At 44.4% G+C, this 15,712-nt stretch overlaps 1 protein-coding gene across 3 annotated transcripts in view; it reads right to left on the bottom strand.

Moving 5' to 3' along the window:
• Window positions 1–574: 574 nt before the first annotated feature.
• Window positions 575–15,712, bottom strand: part of TEK (TEK receptor tyrosine kinase) — a 105,695-nt gene continuing 90,557 nt past the window's right edge. For all 3 annotated transcript variants that reach the window (XM_019424209.2, XM_019424206.2, XM_019424208.2), the window contains 8 exons: window positions 14,203–14,313; window positions 11,752–11,942; window positions 11,092–11,205; window positions 6,418–6,488; window positions 5,330–5,370; window positions 4,303–4,399; window positions 2,385–2,484; window positions 575–1,581 (listed from right to left, as the gene is read on the bottom strand). In XM_019424209.2, coding sequence (XP_019279754.1) covers window positions 1,507–1,581; window positions 2,385–2,484; window positions 4,303–4,399; window positions 5,330–5,370; window positions 6,418–6,488; window positions 11,092–11,205; window positions 11,752–11,942; window positions 14,203–14,313 — 800 coding nt within the window. In that variant the 3' untranslated portion in view covers window positions 575–1,506. The remainder of the gene's footprint in view (window positions 1,582–2,384; window positions 2,485–4,302; window positions 4,400–5,329; window positions 5,371–6,417; window positions 6,489–11,091; window positions 11,206–11,751; window positions 11,943–14,202; window positions 14,314–15,712) is intronic.

The following is a 15,712-nucleotide window of genomic DNA, read 5'->3' as shown; positions in this document are numbered from 1 at the left end:
GCCTTGGCATTTTGAGTTACAAATAATTATCATTGAACATCTTTTTCTTACTATCGCAAGTACTTCTTCGCCATGTCTCTTCATGTACTTGACATGAAATAATTCAAATTTTGGATACTATGAATTTAAGTAATACATAATTAAGAAGGTCAAACTATTACAGGGGGGAAAAAACCTTAACGTTTGTTCCAAAGCCATATGAAAAATGTGAAGATCTTATTTACATTTTCAGATCATCCTTGTTGTGGTTCATTTCCACATACTATACATTCAAGCTAGCAGTTGTCAGGAGTATCTCTACAGCATTTGGGTAAAAAGCAAAAGAAACTATTGGGACTCATTATCAAGGGCTCTTCATTTAAGTTCTCAGTTGGAGGTATATGGCCCTGGCAAGAAAATGAACTAGACACAACACTTCTCGATGTTTCCAATCCTGGGAGCTTGCGAGCCCCTGTCTGGCCGAGTACCCACCTGCTGCTCTACATGGATCTTACTGACAAGTTCAAGGAGGATAACTTTAAAGTATAATAAAGATGTTTGTCAATACCTATGAGAAACATTCCCGGACGAAAAGTGGGTAGGCAAGACATTTATTCACTTACTGTATGACCTCAGTGCAACATGTGCCTACGGTATAAACTGTAAACTCACAACTGATCAACACTGAAACTTTACAACGTGCAATACATGTAGGGATGTTCAGTTGATACAAATGTCGCATGTCTCCCAAGTGGAACTCCAGGCTTCCTACTTCAGTTTCTTAAAATGCACAAATCCATGTTACCAGAGAAACTAAAACCAAATCTCATTAATTTATCAAACTTGTACTTCTCTGAAGATTCTTAGACTTGTATGCAATGAGATTGAAGCTTACTTTTAGGTGTTAGCATTCTGGATTGACTGGTGGGGTCTGGAAACACATGACGAAGTTGACAAATGACCAAGTGAAAGTAGGATGGCTTCTATACACGAGGGAGAAAGTTAAGAGATGGACAGCAGGATCTCTTTTAGATGTTAACCTCTACGCTGATAGAACTAACCTATTTCCCCCACTTTTCTTACCCGGACTATCAGGGCCGGTCTTAGGTTTACTAACAAGATCTTTCTTCTACAGAGCCAAAGATTTTATAGCATTCACTATGAAGGTAAATATCAAAAATACCTAGGATGATAATGAGTTATGCATTATAGTAATTGTACTCACACACCTTCCTGTAAAGTCCATATTTTTAGAAAAATATATTATTGCATATGAAACCACAAACAGGCATTCTGATTTCAGCACATTCTTACTCAAAACAGTATATACAGTCCTATGAGAGTCAAAGTGTACTATAGATTCACACACATGGGTTTTTGTGGTAAAGTCCCAGACACACAGCAATATATGTACATGTTTATGTTCTAGGTCACCTCTCTTGGCACAGTCTTGCTGGCTTGCTTGGCATCAAGGGTCTGTCATGCCAGTGGAGGGGAGACAGAACATATAGGTGGGTGGGCTTGGTCCTAGGCTGCCTCCTCAGCCGAGCAGTCGATCCCTGCGTAGGCAAACTTCTCATAAAGCGTGGTGTTCACGTAAGTCTACAAGAGCAAGAGTGGGTCAGAGACACCGGCTCCCCCGGTACTGCCTCTGCACATGGCACTTACAGTCATACCCCAGCTCCCTTCATGTGGTTCAAGGACTAGGTACCTGGGGGACATTTTTCTGTCTTAAGTTCCCATGTTGTATTTGACAACTTTCTTCCTGAAATGCATCCCTCGACCTCGGTAGGTAAGATTTCACCCTGTCTCTCTCTCCAGGCCACTCTCTGCTGTCCCTCCGGAGATGTCCCATTCTCTACAGATACTTTCTTTGTCCCCATCCCTGTGGGTAACCGCCCTCCCCCCCCCCCCCCCCACATCTCTGGTTTAATTACCACTTGCATTGTGGTAACCTGCCATCCCTTTCCTTAACCTAGACTTGCCTTTTCAACCTCAGATCAGTATAGCCGACCACCTGCTGGACATTTTGATAGACTTCCTGCCCCTCCCGACAGAAACTGGACACCAGGCTCCACTACTACTGGCTGTGTGTCCTTGGACACATCACGTTCACCTCTTTGTGTATATTTCTTCTACAAAATTGAAGGATCAGGCCACATTACTCATGAGGCTCACAAGCTAATTCTATCTGTTCTACCACATGTGACTCTCTTTTACAGAAATCTTACCACCTCTGAAATTGTAACTTCCTTAAAGTTAGCGGCCACATCTTTTATGTCCCTCTAATACCAAGGGCTATGCCCAGAAGTACTTGGTGACTTGTATCAGCCATTTTTTTTTTTAACCATACAGGGCACATGAGGAATTCTGACTCAAGAGCCTGCCCTGAGCCCCAAGCTCACCTTGCGTTCTTCTAACATCCTGTTTAAGGACACCAGTATCTGGGCAAATGACGGTCTCTCATAAGGCTTCTCCCGCCAGCACTGTCTCATTAGATCATACCTTTGGAAACAAAGAGTTAGCCAGTTAACTCTGCTTCAGTCCTGGGCATGGCCCGGTGTGGGGTATGGAAAACAGAGAAAGTAGCCATTCAACACATGGTCATTACACTTGACTGGCAGCACAGGGTACAGCACTGAGTTTCGATCCAGCCTCCCACCTCCCTCAAGACCCCCTTTCTTCTGCCAGCAAATCTAGTGCCTCTCTTGAGTACCATTCCCGCAGGATCTTGGTCTCACCTCTTCTGATTGTCTGGAAAGAACTGAGTCATGTGTCTAGGGCAGCATGTCCCTTGGAATACTGTGTCTCTCAAAATGTTATTTAAAAAAAAATGGCTCCATACTCTAATAAATTTGCCAACTTCCACACTGCATCTCCCTCTTAGGGATTAGCAGAGCAAACTCTTGAGAAGTCTTGCCATTTAAACAAAAAACCTGTTTAACCTGACTTAACATGGAATTTCCCAAGGTGACCACAGAACTCCTTTCCCCTTCTATCACTTCTTTACCTCTTGCTCGTGCATGAACACAGTCTGGGAAGCACTGGTCTAAGACAGTACTCTCCCAAATGTGGTCAGAACCACTTGCGTTATTAAAATGCAGATTCCTGGCAGTGCCCTCCCCCCTCCCCCCAGGGCTACAGAACCAATGTCTGACTGGGCTCAAATTTTCACACTGGGAACAAATGCCTCAGGGGAACCTTATGTGCACAGAAGGCTATCAACCTAGCATGGTCTAGGTTTATGGCCTCTTGTATCAGTACCATAATTAATAGCACTCTTTCTTAGAAATGGCTCAGTTTGGACAATTAATTCTTTGCTGAACCTAAAGCCTTGTGCTTTCACATCATGCCAGTTAGGCAGCAGCTAACTCAGACAGTTTTGAGAATGGTGGTTTCACAAAAGCTAATCATTCTTCCCCTGGGTATAATTCTTACTCCTAGAAAACAATCCTTGCAGAAGCAAGATTCTATGACCCAAAACAAAAAAAAAGAAAACAAAAAAAAACTTCCTACTGTCACAGCCTAAAATCTCCGTCCCCAAAGTTAGTCTCAAGGTTTCATGCATTTACTCATGAAGAGTCTCATGAATTGATTTCAGATCTTTTCTGCATTTTTTCCTTTCATTTCAACCTTCCTGATAATCATCACCTTAAATTCCTCCTGGATTTCTGTGCCTAGAAAGCTCTCAATTCCCTGCCCATTACAGAATGGTATTAGTTTAAGGAACTCCCCTTCTTTTTTGGAGGGGGGGCAGTATGTAGGATCTCAATGTGTGTGCATGTACAGGTATACATATACACATGTGTGTATGAATCAGGTACCCCCTTCATTAGTGGCAGTCCAAGAAACACACAGGGGAAGGTTAAGATAAAATGGCCCTAAGGTGCAGGGCGCATGGGTGGCTCATTTGGTTAAGTGTCTGACTCAATTTCAGCTCAGGTTATCATGTTTCAGTTTGTGAGATTAAGCCCCATGTCAGGCTCTGTGCTAACAGTGTGGAACCTGCTTGGGATTCTCTCTCCCTCTCTCTCTGCACCCCCTCCACTCACTCTCTCTCTCAAAGTAGACTTTTTAATTTTTTTTGTAATGTTTATTTCTTTTTGAGAGGAAGAGACAGAGTGCAAGCGGGGGAGGGGCAGAGAGAGAGAGGGAGACACAAAATCTGAAGCAGGCTCTGAGCTGTCAGCACAGATCCCAATGCAGGGCTCGAACCCACAAGCCGTGAGATCACGACCTGAGCCACAGTCGGATGCTTAACCAACTGAGCCACCCAGGCACCCCTGAATAGACATTTGTTTAAATGGCCCCAGGCTGACTTACACCTCATCATCACAGTTTAGAGGCTTCTCCAGTCTGTAGCCCTGGGGCAGCTTCTCGTACAGCTCTGCACATGTCATCCCGCAGTAAGGAGTGCCACCTGCAAGACAGGAAACCGGGTTGCCCTGAGCCCCTCTGGGTGGAGCACAGCGTCTCCTGCCCCAGGCCCCTCAAGCCCAGAGACTGGGATAGAGACAGGGTGTGTCAAGAGAAGACACAAAATCAGCATGATCTTCCTGTCTGAGCAAACCCACCACACATCGCAGCTGGACATAAGCCCCAAACTGCATGACAGTGTGGCCATTCCATCGGCAGACAGATCCAGAAGGTGGCTCCTTGTTTCCCACACTGTTTCTCTTTCCTGAGTTCACCTGCACACGAGTCCTCTACTGTACTAATGGGATGTATCTTTGTCCTATTTGGAAGTCCTTGGTCGGGTTTATACAATTCCGATTTTATCTATAATCGGTACCGCCCAATTTTAATTCTAAAACATACATATTTAATATAGAAAACTTGGAAAATACAAAAACACATGAAGCAAGCAAGCAATATTTGTAGTGCTCTCCTACAGACTCCTTCCAGGTTTTTCATGTGTAACATGTATAACATTTATAAAATGGGATCACCGTGTAAGGAAGTTTCTGGGTTTTGGCATGCATGTTTTCACATGCTATTAAATGGTCTTCAAAAATGACTTTTCATGGCTGTGTAACATATCATCTTAAAGTTGTAGAAGTGAACTTATAACAGTTCTGTGACATCTCGGTACAAACAAAGACAACCTATGATGAAGTTTACAGCCACCAGGTTGTTAGTACTAAATATGACATTAGACACAGGGCTCTCAAAAAGAGAAACATAGGACTAAACACACTCATACATGGAAACCCATCAAGTTCTATGTCCCAGTCCCATCTAGTGGTGCCCCAGAAAGATGGCACCCGTGGGATCCCACAGCGAGTGAGAATGGGAGGGGTCCACTCCCATTGCCTGGAGTCTCGCCTAGTAGATAAACATAGATACTCACCTAAGCTAACGATCTCCCATAGGAGCACTCCATAGGACCATCTGCAGGAGACACAGTAGGGAAACCAATAATCAACAAACAGGTTGACCCGTCAATCTCCTGCCTCAAAAGTCAGGGTGACTGATGCTTTGCCAGAAAAGGAAATGTTAAATGTGTGCTCCTCAGGACAGGGTCTTGTACGTGGCCTGTGCTGACCTCCTCTTAGGCCAAGGGAAGGATCCTAACGGGGAAACGGTGTGAGAACGCCCACTCACTTTAGGTGGAGAACATGAGCTGGTACTGGGGAAAGCAGGTGCAATTCTAAGCCAACAGACTGGACTTAAATCCAGGCTCGGCCGCCTGATACTCATGTCACCTGGGACAAGTTACTGAACCTCTGGAGGCCTCTTCGTGTCTTCTGCAAGTGGGAACACCAATTGCCGCCTCAAAATTATGCAGAGACAATGGAAGAGAACATACAAAAGGCACCTTGCACGCAGTGAGGAAGCAGTGCTTGCCAGCCCCCTGCCCTTCCCCTGGCATAAGCTAAACTCCCTGGACAAGTCATCTCAAGCCTCAGGGCCTCAGTGTTTCCTCCCGTCAATGGGGGGGTGGGGGTGGGGGAGCGGAGATGGCCTAAGTTTCACTCCCAGCCCTTCCTTCACCACCAGCCTGAGACTTGTCTCTCTTGGCTGTGAGCAGACATGGGCCCTTGATCTGGCCTGCCTTTTTCCCGGGCCACATGTGACCCCCAGCAGCTATTGTGAACTGCCCCTCACTGTTCTGGGTCCCGTATGCTGAGGTCAGTCTGGGAAGTGGAGCGGCAGGAATGCTCCATATGCCTCTTGCTCCTCTGGAGATGGAGAATTCACCACTTCTCCTTGACGGGCAGAAGGACACCCACAGCCTGTCACCAGGGATCTTACATTACACCCTGAATACTGTCTACTCTGAGGCTTATTTCATAGACTCCAAATTCATTTCTCGGGCTTACTGACTACTTTTGTTCCACAGACAGACATAACAGTCCTACTTTGCTTTAAGACTCTGTCAGATGCTTATTTTTCTGGGAGAAAAAAAAATCCCTCCACAATAAAAGGCTTACTCACACATCACTGTTGGTTGTATACACACTGTAATTTAGCGACTCGATTGCCATCCAGCGCACCGGGAGCCTTCCCTGGAGAGAACAAAGTGAGATGCCACTTAGGCACAACAGGGACACTTCCCCAGGCACACAGCTTGCACGGAGCTGTGGTTCGCTCAAGCCCACAGGGAAGTGTGTTTGGGATTCCCCACATGTAAGATACAGCACAGTCAGGAGCTGTTGTTTATGTCCCATGTACAAGAGTGTTCTCAAATCCAAAGATGTGCAAGGAGTATAAACCCTGCTGACCTCAAGGAGTCCCTACCACAGTTTTGTATAAAGAAAAATAACATGTGTGGGTATGTGTGTGTGGATGGGCATGTGCATTTTTGGTAGGCATTTCATTGATTCACTTTGTGGCTCTCAGAGGCACTCAGAGCTTTGAAAAGGGAGAGAGGCAGCAGGGAAACGGAGAATCAAAGTGTAGTGTGGGAACGGCTCAGGTGATATGAGGTGGCCGACCACGCCTGGAAGAGACAGGGAGGACTTTCAGACAAGGGGACACGTGAGCTCGGTTCTGTATGTGTAGGTGTCCTCAGGTGGGTCGGGGAGAGAAGAGCCTTTCCGACCAAAGGGAACAGTGTGCGTCCACATTAGTGGGGGAGGAGGATATAACCTCCCATCAATGCAGTTTACACTGGGTTTGAAGATGGGATGACACACAATCATTTGCCCTTTGGGGGCCAAGTGCTGACTCCACCCAGGTTGTCCCTTTTTTTCTTTTTTTTTTGCGTTGATTCATTTTTGAGAGACAGAAACAGAGTGTGGGTGGGGGAGGGGCAGAGAGAGGGAGAGACCGAATCCAAAGCAGGCTCTAGGCTCCGAGCTGTCTGCACAGAGCCGGATGCAGGGCTCAAACCTACAGACCACAAGATATGACCTGAGCTGAAGTCAGACGCTCAACTGACTGAGCCACCCAGGCACCCCAAAGTTGTCCCCATTTCTTTAAGTCCAGCCTGGGGAAAATGACTGGACATTGGGAAGTTTGGCTTCTAAGTTTTATTCCTAGAATAAAACTGTGATTTTGGGCTCCCTTCCCATCAACCCACTCCAGGAATCATATAAGCCCTACTGAGAGGGCCTTCTCCCCCAGGGATTTGTCAAGCTCTAACAGCAGCGTTTCAGCTGTGGCAAGCCAGGAAGTAAGACAACATCAAGAGTATTTGGGGGTCTTCTCAGCTCCCCTGAAATAGGAGAAGGCATTCTCCCAGACCCATCTTGAGATCATCTTGAGATCAGCCATGCCCTGGGCCCCAACTCTAGTCCTGAAGGTGCCACTGTCTCCTAGGTCTTTGTGAAGTAGAGATATTCTGAAGCCCGTTCTGACCCTAAGTCCCGATTGGTACTTTAAGATTCAGTTATAAAACTACCGCTTTGCAAACCTACCTCTTGTGCTCCCCAATATTCACTCCATGCCCACCTCACCTCCGGACACACCTGTTATTCTAGCCTTTTCCCCCCCTCCACAGGAATGGAAAGAGTCATTGACATTTTCTGTCTTGTCTTTGCTTTTATGTACCTGCTAGCTTCTGACCTCATGCCTCCAAATTACTAATTTCCACGTGCACTTTATTATTCTTGTTTGATTTCTTTTGGGTCTGTCCATTTCCATCTGTCACTCTTGCTCTCCCACCTGGGTTCAGGCCACCATCATCTGTTACCTGATGACAACCTCTTAATTGATCTTCTTGCTTTAGAGGTTCAGTCCCTAAGGATCAGTTCTCTGCACCACAGCCAGATTAATGGCTCAAAATGGCAAATCCAAACACGTGGTTCCTTTTTTAAAAAGTTCTTCAATGTCCTTATTGTCCCAAGATCTTAATTCCTTAGCTGAGTCCAAAATTTTTAGCTGGAATTCAAAAATCTTCAATAAAACTATATCCCTGTGGGGCATGTGGTTGGCTCAATTAGTTAAGAGTCTGACTTCAGCTCAGGTCATGATCTTGTGGGTTCTGGCTCCACATAGGGCTCGCTGATCTCAGTGTAGAGCCTGCTTCAGATCCTCTTCCTTTCTCTCTCTTTTCCCCTCCACCCCTGCCCCTCTCTCTCTCAAAAATAAACTTAAAAAAAAAAAAAAAGACCTTATCCTTGATTCCTCCTCCCACCTTGAATTTTAACTCTCCCTCTTTTTTGCATTATGCTCCAGCCATATTGAATTACTTGTCCCCCAAATGTTTCCTACCTTCCTTTGTCTCTAGGCTTTTACATGTACTGCACCCTCCAATTCATTCTCATATCTCCCATATCTATTTAACATTTGTAAAACACAAGAGTTAGCCTCCTCCACGGAGCCCTTCTTGATTGCCCACAGGCTCAGTTCAGTGTGCTTCCTCTGTGTCCCCATGTGCATTTCTCCTCTGTGCTTTCTTTGCCGTCAGCACTTACCAACTGCTTTTCATTATTAATCAACTGTTTTTCATTATTAATGAAATGTTATTTATTATGCATCTGAGCTACTTAAAGGTGGAGACTGTCCCAATTTATGTCACCCCCAAACCTAGCACAGACATGAAACACTATAGTCATAAAGACATTGATGAGAGGGGATGCATCTATCAATGGTAATAAAGCCCCAAATCCCTTAGTATGTTAGCTTGCAACACTTCCAATATTAGCATCGCCTGGGGGACTTAAACAAAAAACAAAAAAAAAAAAAAAAACAAACAACCACAAACTGATAACAGAATCAGAGTATGTAAGTATGTATATAGTATTTAAGCAGTAGGACTCAGCGTCAGTATTTTTTGAAAGCTCCCCAGATGATTCGGAGGGGCAACTGGAGTGCAAAATCTCAGATTTGAATAGTCCACAGACGGTAGCCACTCTGCCCTCTGGTGGTAACTTGCCACACTGCACCCCTCTTGCAGGGAGCTGGCTTCCCTCCATTCCCTCTCCTTTCCGGTGCCTGAGGGCTAATGTCTTTCCTCCCAGACCCCATGCTGCTGCAGGACACTTCTCCCAGACACTTCCAGCAGACACAGTTACGTTCTGACCCATCTAAGTGCTCTGCCCCCCTAAGCATTCCTCTTGAGCTCTCCAAGACTGCAGAAATCACTGCCCTTTATGAAACGCCAAGCAAACCAGCATTCTCCCCCGGCATCTGAGGACAGCATCCAAATAAAATATGTATGTTGTGGGGCTAAATTGTGGCAGTGGCTCCACCCCCTCACTCAGGGCACCACAGCCCCCAAACACCAAAGAGAAAGGTTCTCTGTGAGGGAGATAGCAAGCTTCAGGTGGCCCAGGAGAAGGAGTAAATGGGTGAGTGGTGGGTCCTGCTTCTTTAAGATAAGCCCCGCCCCTCTGCAGAGAAACATCTGCTTTGAGCGAGGCAAATTCAGAAAAGCTTAGAGAAAAAAGTATTGTGTGCATGGGAGTCAACCCTCAGGGAGGCGCCCAAGGCTTCTGGAAGTGTTGATGTTGATAAGCATCCAAGACCCCACTGGATGTGTGTGAGGTCTCTAAGAGCCAAAGAGGCCCCACCTCAAACCCTTATCAGAAAGGGAACTGGAAAGATCCAAAATAGTTATGCTCACTGTGATAGTAGCTATATAAAAATATGTATGTTCGTGCAAGGCAAGAAGTAAAAAATGAAAAATGTGTTAAGGTAGTGGACTGTGGGTCATTTCCTTTTCAAAACATTCTTGAATATTGTTTCTGTTATCTTGTCAGTCAGTAAAATAAGCATTTTTTTTTTTAAAGAACCTAAAAAAGAGGGTAACTACAGAAGCCTGAGCCTTGCCGAGGCAATTGTTACCACAAAAGCAAAGGGACCGTGTGAAAACCGCAGGATTCCCAGGAAAGCTTAGCCAGAGTAATGTCCACCAGACCTGGGAAAGGGGGAGCCATACCACTGGGGTAGAGCCACCAAACACATGTGATGATGCAGGATTTGTTAGCTCCAAGGCCCTGAACATGCCAGCCCACCCTGGGAAAGCAGAGGGTGGCGCCATGTTGCTGTCACATCCCCGGAAGGAAGGGGCATTTCCAGGGAGCTATGACAGGCAACGAAAGCTGACTGAGTCCAGCTTCTCTCCTTCCATGGTGAGGTTCTCCTGGGATCTTTACTTGAAGATTAAATGTTACTGTTTGGGAGAGGAGGTGTCATCAGCAGAATGTGGATTCGACGTGGGCTTGGAGAGGGAGTGGAGAACTTTTGGCAAAGAGGGAAATCTTCTGTGGCCTTAGAAGTTAGGGATTTCTCTATAGAGCCTCTTTGTGAGGTAGGAACCTTATTAATTTCTTTCCTTTAGATTTGGAAAGTATGTTAAATGTCTTTTTTGTCCCTCCTATGCTTGCTGTGCATGAAAGGGATTTGAGGGAGCTCCTCAGAGGTTTCTGAGTGAGACAGTTAGGGGTCCTGCCTGGATGTAGACTGACCCCTGTACCACGAGGCTTGCATGTTCAATCACTTGGCCACATGTGACAGTAACTTCTTCAGTGGCAAAGACGGAGCCTTCAGTCATTTTAGCAATCAAACCTCAGAAAGGATGTTTGCCCGGCCAGGACACTACCTACTGGGGTACCCAGCCAGATGCCTGAGTCACCAAAGAACAATGGCATCCAAGAGAAGGGCCATTGGGAGAAGGAGGGTGTCCTGGGGAGGATGTCCTCAGTGTCTGTGTTCTGAACTTACCATTGTCTTCTTCACATATACTTCTTGACCTCGGGACAATCCAAAATCTGCTATTTTGGCTACATAGTTTTCACCAACTAAAATGTTCCTGGCAGCCAGATCCCTGTGGATAAACTGAAATTTAAAGAAAAAAAACATCATTTGCTTTTTTCATTTCATTCTGCTGGCACAAGGCCACTGCGGTCAGACCTTTGGGAAATAAAGAAGAGAGGAACCCAATTCCCTTAAAGTTCCTCTCTAATATCCTCAGTGGATTTGGCCAAATGACCCATCATGTTTTGGGAGAAGCATTTCAGGGAAAAAAAAAAAAGAAAAAAGGAAAAAAAGAAAGAAAAGAAAAAAAAAAACCCAGGTCATTAAATCTTCCTGCTGCCGTCCAAGTCCTCCGCTATCATGCATCATTTGGATCCAAATGAAGCTAAGATCAGTTCAGCCTCCTCATCAAATATACATGCTCAGATTCACTAAATACAGTTATTGTCAGTGTCTGGCATTAACTTCTATATAAACAGAATAGTAACAAAGAGATTAAAATTAGGACAATCATAAGAGGAATTAAAGGGGGGAAGTTGACTAGAAAAATGTATAAATTTAGCTCAACTCTGAGTCCAGAGAGAATTTCAAAGGAAAGATGTCCAAAGCAAGGTCCTCACCACACACCTGTTTTTGGCTCAAGTAGTCCATGCCACGGGCCACATCTGCTGCAAAATGGAGAAGCTGCTGGGAGGACAGCGTGGAGGCGGTGCTGTTGGCAATGGCAAAGGCGGGATCGGTCTCCAGCACTCGGCTCTTGCGCAGGAAGTCCAGGAGGTTTCCGTGGGGAGCGTATTCGATGGCCAGGTACAGGTAGCCTGTGGGGAAAGGGAGAGACACCACCTTCTCAGTGGCCCTCAACAGCTCTGAGATTTCAAAGGTGTGCTAGGGTCTTGGGAATGGCTTGTAAAATTTAGTATCTAAAAGCAACACGTTGGGGCACCTGGGTGGCTCAGTCAGTTAAGTGTCCAATTCTTGATTTGGGCTCAGGTCATGCTCTCACTGTTCATGAGTTCGAGCCCTGTGTCAGGCTCTGCACGATGAGCACAGAGCCTGCTTGGGATTCTCTCTCCTTCTCTCTGTTCCTCCTCTGCTTGTGCTCTCTCTCAAAATAAATAAATAAACATTAACAAGGAAAAAAAAAAAAGCAATACATCTAGCGGTACCAACCTTGAGAACACTGACAACAGGACCGAGAGAAGTTCCACACTCCTGCCATGCTTACAGGGCACCATGCTCGAACTCAGGGTCCCCTCTTTCCCACCCCCTCCCGCCTACCACACATGGACTAACATGGAGGAAGGCCTGCACCTACTCAGTAAGATTTGCCTCCAGAAGATCTAGGACAGCTAGTCTGCATCACCTATTATTTTTTTTATTCAGTATTGATGGAGAACTAACGTGAGCCAGGCATGTTATTCCAGTCTGTCTCTAACTTTTCTTGAGGTTATTTTAAAAAAAGAAAAAAAAGAGTAAGTGTACATGGCAGAAGGACCCGTACCAGGCAACTCTCTGCCTCCTCCTTCTACTGCTCCCCTAAAACTCCCGCTACGTCACTGTCTTGCTCATTAGGTTCGCAGAGTCTGAGGTCAGAGACTGCATTTTGCTTAGAGAAATCAGAAAACTCAAACTTAGACAAATAAAACAATAGGTCCTAGAAGAAATTATGGTCCATTGTCTTGGCCTATTCCCAAATTGTTTTCCTTTTTTCTTTTTTTTTTTTTTTTTTTGATAAAATTAATCTTCTTTCACAAAAACATTGATCTTTTGAGTCAATGAAAAGTAGAGTGGTTTTACTGTCTTTTAAAGGTAAATTTTTTGGTATACCATTTTTTACATTTAAAATGTCGAATGAATTTTAACTTCAGAGACATTCTAAGAAATTGAAATTCTGGTGTAAAAAAAAAAAAAAAAGCCTAGTACTGTAGCATGTAGCACTGTAAGACAAGATACGCCTCAATGCTTTCTCATTTCCTCACTGAACTATAAATTTTAAGAGCCAACCAATTATGTGCTAAGGTGATGACAGAGCAAAAATTTAAAAGATACACATTTTTCTGTTGGCGGTGGTTACTTTTTTTAAACTTTCATTTACTGCTGTCCCATGCTGACCACTGTTTTCAGGAAATAGCTCAAAAATAAATGTCATTACTTCATTATTGAACCTAAGGGACATGATCTAGCTTTCAGAATTACACCCTATTGGATCACAGAATGATATATTGTTTGAAGCCCCAGTATTTTTAGTTTAATAAATTGAGGAAAAGGAAGTAGTCTCTCTTCTATTGTTGGTGTTTGTGCCTCAGAGTCAACAAGAGGTTGTCAAGTTTGGAAATAATTACTGTGTGGAGCTTTTTTGTGGGATCAAACTTTTCCATGAGGAATTAATCATAATTAAGCATAAATTTAAGCACAGATTCAGAATTATAAACCCAGGTAGGATGCTGAAGTAAATCCATAGAAGTACTCAGCTATATCTAAATAATATAAATTGACCTTTAAGAGTATGTACAACATAGGATAGTTGTAGAGCTCCACCATAATTGTACCCATAATTGTTAGGGAAAAAAAATGAAGTTCTATCAGATATAAGTTTATTACTATTATTTTATCCTAGCCATTACCAATGCTTTTCTATTACAATAGGTTGTTGACATTCATGGATTTAACATTCAGAGTATCAGTGTCTTGGGTTTGGAGGAAATAAGATAGGCAACTCAGAAGAGCCAATGCACTTCACTCTTCCTGATGCTGAAGGCTCCCCCAAACCCTAGCAATAGTAGCTGAGGCAATCCCTGAATCAGCAAGGATGGCAGTGTGCAGCAACCACGGGTACCTTTGAGCACTCATGGGTGAACCACACTAGAAGGCAAAAGATCCAGCCTGGGACCTACCTCCAAAAAAGATCCCAAGTCTCATTACAATCTATAAATAGGACCAGACATTCAGAATGAAACTGCAACTTTAAAAAAAAAATGGGTAGCATTCTTAAGATTGTTATATTTACTAATTTCAATATGGAATGTGCCTGTTTTAAACAAAAATTCTGGCAGGAAAGACAGGAAAAGAGCATCTTACCACGATGTTCACACGCTCCCAAGAGATTGATGATGTTTGGGTGGTGGCCAAGTTTACAGAGAACCTCCAGTTCCCCAGCAAAGTCCCTGTGGTCATCTTTGGAGGCATATTCTGGGAATGAAGTCAAGAGTTGTGATCCCTCGCTGTTAGACCTCTTTAGAAACAACTATCCCCTCCCACTCCCCAGGACCTTCAGAGGCACTTAGTCACCATCAGGTCTGGAAAACTGTATAGAAATCAGACATTACTCTAGGAAGAGTACTTGGTACCATTGATACTTTGGGCAGAAACCTCTGTTGTTGGGGGGCTGTCCTCTGCATAGTAGGATGTTCAGCAGCATCTCTGGCCTCTACCCCCCCAGATACCAGCGGCCCAACCAAAAGTGTATCCAGACATTGCTGAACATCCCCCAAGGGGCAAACCACCCCTGGTTGAGAACCACTGTTCTCAAGTTTTCTTGTTTAAGCTCTCAAATGCCCAGTGAGATGATTTGGTAGAGATGGAGCAGCCTCTATTTAGACTCCAGCTATTCTAGCTGAAGCCGCTGTCCAGCAACGCATATGCTGAGGAGCAGACCCAAAGTTTCAGTACAACAAGACTGGGAATGTACACACCTTCCTTTATCATAATACTTTTAACCTGCTTCCCCACAAACCAGTCCTGCTAAACAAACAAACAAACAAACAAACAACAAAAAACACCTCAAATCCAACGGCATTTCTATGGAAGTTGCTTGATGGTCAGGAAACAGAACTACATCTGTTTCTATTCTTTTCATCCTGTCTCTTGGTTACCACTTGGATCAGAGGAAGAACCGCCAGGTACCAGCCAGGCTGAAGGGAAAGCTCTCTCTGGCTGATGCACAAACTGATCAGCCTTGATTGGTGACAGAGCGCTATTATGATTTTTTGAAAAATAATGTTGGGTAGGAAAGGGAGGAAGGGGGGGCCAGTTGGTGCTGGTGGCCCTGTGCCTACCTGAACATGCTTGGAAATTACAGGAATGTTTCATATGGGGTAAGGGTACACACAAAACTAGCTAGTAGGCAATCCCAAATCAGATACCCTGAACCAGGGTTCAGAAACCCTGTCCGAGGTTTAATGCCTTAGAAGCATATTTAAAATGAAGTTCTTTATAATGACCTTGTCCCCTATTTCAGTATCTGTCTTCCTTTGGATGCATCATTCTCCCTGCAGACATTTTCTGCCCTGGTGCCCCATTAAGCTATTTTACCTCTTCACATGGGCATGGGACCATCAGGCTCAGATCAGACTTTAAAAGCCCTGATTTTACAAAATTCTATATCCTTTCTTCTCATACTATCCTTACTATTCCCCAAAACTCCCTGTAACTAAAGTATCAAAACAGAAAAGACATTTCTGGATGCTAAGCAAGATTGTGTGTGTACATGTGTACGTGTGTATTTGAAACATACTACTATCTCTAGGCATTGACAGTATTTTGTTTTATTTTATTTGTTTTCTATTAACCTGCTGCAAAGAGCAAGTTA

The sequence above is a fragment of the Panthera pardus genome, unplaced genomic scaffold (assembly GCF_024362965.1).
Source record: "Panthera pardus isolate Hobbes unplaced genomic scaffold, ASM2436296v1 HiC_scaffold_20, whole genome shotgun sequence".
Classification (NCBI taxonomy): domain Eukaryota; kingdom Metazoa; phylum Chordata; class Mammalia; order Carnivora; family Felidae; genus Panthera; species Panthera pardus.
The sequence above is the reverse complement of the archived record's forward strand: the minus strand, read 5'-3'. Positions and strand labels throughout refer to the sequence as shown.